At 43.2% G+C, this 5,076-nt stretch overlaps 1 protein-coding gene across 1 annotated transcript in view; it reads right to left on the bottom strand.

Moving 5' to 3' along the window:
* DNAJC3 (DnaJ heat shock protein family (Hsp40) member C3) overlaps nt 1–5,076 on the bottom strand; it is a 79,103-nt gene that overhangs the window by 20,851 nt on the left and 53,176 nt on the right. Inside the window, exon 7 of the mRNA XM_025200338.1 lies at nt 1,683–1,835. Coding sequence (XP_025056123.1) covers nt 1,683–1,835 — 153 coding nt within the window. The remainder of the gene's footprint in view (nt 1–1,682; nt 1,836–5,076) is intronic.

Here is a 5,076-nt window from a genome sequence, read left to right as displayed (position 1 = left end):
TATATATATAAACACACACACACACACACTGTATGCGCTTTGACACAGCTATTTTAAACATTTAATGAAAAAAGTAAACCAGCACGTGCAGACTATGTACAGCCTGGTTTTAATGAGTGCATATGCTCAATTGCTGATTTAAAGTTGTTTTTTTTCCCCCACAGGGAATTGAGGAGGATTCATTTATACTCAATTAGGTTTGTGTCTTTCTTATATTAAAAACTAACCAACCAAAAGGGGGAAAAACCTAAAGCACTACTCTACCTCACAGCCAGGGGAGTCCTCTTCCCACTCCATTAAGTGTCCCTCCCAAGCGCATACTGCCCTCTCTCACATGGAGAGCAGCAGCTGTCTCCCAAAATTCACTCATCATTCCCCCCACCTCCAAAACAAACATACACACATTATTCAAGCTCCTGATGCTGGGAGCTGTGATCAGCTGAAGCCTGCCCACATGCGCAGTTTAAGGTGCAATGGGAACCAGCCAAAGTTATTACACATACTTTGCATAATAATTTTGGAGCTTATTCCTTGTTTTATCACATCATCAAATGCATTAACGCATAGCCAGGGTACTACTTAAGACATGATTAAGTGGTTAATCATATCTTACGTGTAATGTCTGCGAGGGGCATAAGTGTCACTTTCAGTGGCATCCACCCCACGGTGGCCTGCAGTCCCTACAAAGCCTGCAAGCTCATTCAGCCCCTCCCCTTTCCAGCTCAGGTGGCCATGTGGTGCCTGCTCTGGGCCCACATACTGTTATGGATCTCAGAGCGACATTAACTTTGTCGCATGTATTGCTTTTATTGCTGCAATGGTCTTAATATATACCACAGGACATAGCTATATTTGGCTATGATTCCCAAAACATCTATCTTCACTTTGCATATAAAAGTCTTATCCATAAGTTTTCCTTTAACAAGTTTTTGCATGTTTTCTTAAAGAAAAGGACAGAAACAAGATGCTGGTATATTTGAATCGCATATATTTAAATGTGCAATCTAATACTTGCAAAGTCGTATGCCACTTATGGGGCGCAGCTACACATTGCCCTACAGCGACGTAGCAATTGCTACATCACCATATGGCGCACTACAGCGACATTGTTATCACGTGGGTCTATACGTGATTGGCAGCTACGTCGCCATAGTAGTACATGCCCCAATTTTAGCACGCCACTATGATGATATAGTGGTGAAATTTAACTGTGCAGTACAGGCAGTTACTACGCCATGCTTTAGTACTTCCAAAGGGAAGTCCTAAAGTACGGCACTGTAGCAATGTTGCCGTACGGCGACATGTTGACACACCCATTTTGTTGAAGCTTTCTGTTCTTCCCAGCTTAGAAGTTTGGCATCCCTTGAAGAAGGCTATTTACTAAAACTCCATTCAGCTCAAGAACAATAAACGAAGCAATTCAAATTTAAATGACATTCACCAGAAGGTGAACCTAATCATACAGTTTCCCATTTCAGGGTCCTATAAGGATACTACTGTAACAAGCGATCTCAGCTCCCACCAACTCCAAAGAGAGTCAAGAGCACTTGTTAATCACTTGTTCAATCCTACTGGTGTTTTCACATCAACATGCGACTTAGAAGTTCTTTGTTAAAGGGAACATGCATATAAACCACAGACACTCATTGCTCTTTGGCTATATTTTTCCACGTCGCACTTACTGCAAGAATCTCATCAAGGAGAGTAATGGCAGCAGCGTAATCCTCCCGGCGGTACTCAGAAAGGGCTTGTGAATGCAGTCGCTGCAGCTCATCGGATTTCATCAGCCGAGACCGGGCTTCCTGTTCCTCATTATCACTGGGATTAGATTTGAGCTGCAAGTATTAATGAGTAGAGAGTGAATCATGGGGTCTGAGGCTCTTTCTTTGTTCCATTAACCCTCCTATACCATGGAGGACAAACTACAGATGCTGCCGAAGTGGAACAAGTCTTAAAAATTCCCTTGGAAATTCTTCTAATTGGATGAAAGTAGAAAGTTCTTTGCTGCTGCATAAGCTGCTGTAACCCAAAGAACTCCAGTTTTTTTCTCTCCCAGGCTGACAATTCATCACTTTGACACTTCATTCCCATTAACCTGGGCCCTCCTGGAAGTAATATACCCCTTCAATTGTACCCCGGTTAATCCATCTCTCCCCCATTAGACAGCTACCAAGCACGGATGCTTCAAGGGCAGGAGAGGATGTACCCGCTGACTGATTAGACGCCGCACTGCAAATCAGGTGTGAATTCATTAATACAAAGTTCAGCACTGTGGCTAGTGTTCTCATTGAAATTCAGTTTTCACACATCTTCCTAGAAAGGTTGGCCATGGCATTAGATGCAGATGCTTTAGACTTGGAGGATGGGGAACAGGATCATCTGAGAACTCATGGAGTTTAGAAGTCAAGAAAAGTCAAACTTTACATAAATCTTTTACAGACAAAATCTTACAGACATAAATGATAAAGATACCCTCTCTGCCACCAGAGGACATCGAGTACAGATTCTCCTAGATGTCACTAAGAGCTTCCCCTTTTAAAACCCAGGAAGCTGTCAGTGTGGGGCTGGAGCGTTCTGAGCAAAGTAATGGTTTCAGCTTGGCAGCAGGCAGGACCTAAATTCAAAACAACAGGAGCAGCAGTGGGATGAAAAGAACTGACTTCTTAAACAGGGAGGCCACCTAGATGTAATCCCATTTACCATGAAATGCAGCAGAGTATGCTTCAGCCTAGACAAGACCCCAGCCTCAGCATTAAGCACATTCTATTTGGGGCTGGAGAAAAGGCCCCATTAATGTTTTGCCCCTGTATCTGTATCATCCAAAACCCTCCAAAAGATTCAGCAAAACAAGATTCAGGAGTGCAATCTAGCCCCGTTCAAATGGACGGTAATACTCTAGCATTACTAGCATAATGTTTAGCACATGCTGTCAGAAGCACAGGACAAGAAATGCCCCCCACCATTATCAAGTCAGGTCCCTGCTATTTGACAGTACATTGCACATCATTCACATGCACAAACTCTATCTTTACACAAGTTAGGATTTTTCACTTATACTACACTGACTGGGGGGCTGTTCCAGAGCCTCCTTAATAAAATAGTAACTTCCTTCATTCAGCCTAAATTTTTCACATCTATTGTTGTTCTTTAGCTGAAATAATACTGTTCCAATTATAGGTCAACCTTGCCCTGCCCCTCTGAAAGAGCCATAAAAGCCTCAGTCAGTTTATACACTCGGTCAACCTACAGTCAAAATAATGTGGTGCTATTGTACAGAGTAGATGGCCCTGCATAGCACCCTTCTGCAGCAGCCAATGTGGGGTTATCTTTTCCCTTATCGCTAATAAGGGCAACAAGCAGAATCAACTCCACTGTTACCGTGACAAAAGCAGATGACCCTGTACGGCACTCTTAATTGCCACCCTGGCTGCCCACCTTCACCTGCTGCCTTGGCCTTGTTTACATCATTGCCTTCTTCCTGTGTACTAGGTATTCAAGTATCTCCCAATATTTTACCCTCAAATTCTGGGAGTGTCCATACTCCTAGCCTAATCTCAACTTCTTCCATCTCACAAGAGTTGACAACCTCTTCGTCTACCTTCCCTATATTTTTTCCTCTCTTTCTTTTTGATATGCTAGTCTGAAATTGTGCGTTTCTCTGAGCAAATTACATAGGTAGATTAAAGCAGCAAACTGTTCTCTGCAGGACCACTCCCGAAAGAGTTCAGCTGAGGGCAGGAAAGAACACCTTTCAGGTTGAATGGCATCCTTAAAATATTCAGAAGTATAAACTAGAAAATTAAAAATCAAAACATCTGCAGTGCAGAGGAAAGTAAAATCACTGAGGCAGTCTTTCCAAGTAAGAGCTGTTCTCACACGTTCAGGTGTTGCACTCAAAGGAATTACTGTATTTACTGAAATACTAGATGAGGTTTTTCTCCCCCAGTTGGAATGAGGGGTGGGGGAAGCCCTTTTACTTTATAAGCACATACAATTAAATCTCATTAAATACAGTGTCTGTCATTAAACTACTGCCAAAGGCAGCACATGCTCAGCAAGGGAAACCGACTATGAAGCCATTAAACAGAATCACAGAAAATTAGGGTTGAAAGGGACCTCAGGAGGTCATCTGGCCCAACCTCCTGCTCAGAGCAGGACCATCCCCACTAGATCTTAGCCAAGGCCTTGTCTAACCAGGTCTTAAAAACCTCCAAAGATAAGGAGTCCACAACATCTCTGGGTAACCTGTCCCAGTGTTTTACTACCCTCCTAGTGAAAAACTTCCTCCTAATATCTAACCTAAACTTCCCTTGCTGAAAGTGTAGCCAACACTGAGCACAACTATAAACCATATGGCCCATATTGGGGAAACATGCTGATGGAAACCTACCACAAGAACTGGTTAGTATAGCCCACCTGAATAAGACATGCAGAAGTGGCAATTCAGTGCAGTCCCCCTCACCTCCAACTCGTTTTTCCAGTCATGGTAGGTCACAGCATTGCATACAATTCACCCAGAATCCCTCCGTTGGCCCTTCTCTCAGCCTGGCACATACGATTAGTGTGGCCCCAGCCTCCATAAGGTGAAGTCAGACCAAATTGCTCTGCTCCCCACCTTCATATACATTATGGACCATCCTAGGACTCATAACAAGAACACCCAGTTCCTGTTCCAGTCATGAGTTGGGGTTCATTAGCACATGGGTCCTTTATGGTGGTGTGGGGAGGGTATCTGGAGTACACGCACATACTGAGCAGTGCTGAGCTGTGGGATCACCATCGCTTGAAATGCTGTTGGCTTTACTTGTGCCCGGGCCAAGAAACCGCCTGGTAAATCACAAGCCTTTGGCTTTGGACCAATATCATGCATAGTCTGTACTACATATAAGTAGGTGCCGAAGTGCTGCTCAAAAGTGTGTTTATGAAGTACCTGTGCTAAAACTTCCAGTAGATTCAAAAAAAGGTAATACAAATCAATTCTGAATAAGCTAAGTGTACGGGTACTATAATGAAAATTGCTACAGCCATGTTTAATTTTAAAGGTTATTGTTTTTAAATTTGCTCCTCACTTCCATA

The sequence above is a fragment of the Alligator sinensis genome, unplaced genomic scaffold, assembly GCF_000455745.1.
Source record: "Alligator sinensis unplaced genomic scaffold, ASM45574v1 scaffold740_1, whole genome shotgun sequence".
Classification (NCBI taxonomy): domain Eukaryota; kingdom Metazoa; phylum Chordata; order Crocodylia; family Alligatoridae; genus Alligator; species Alligator sinensis.
The sequence above is the reverse complement of the archived record's forward strand: the minus strand, read 5'-3'. Positions and strand labels throughout refer to the sequence as shown.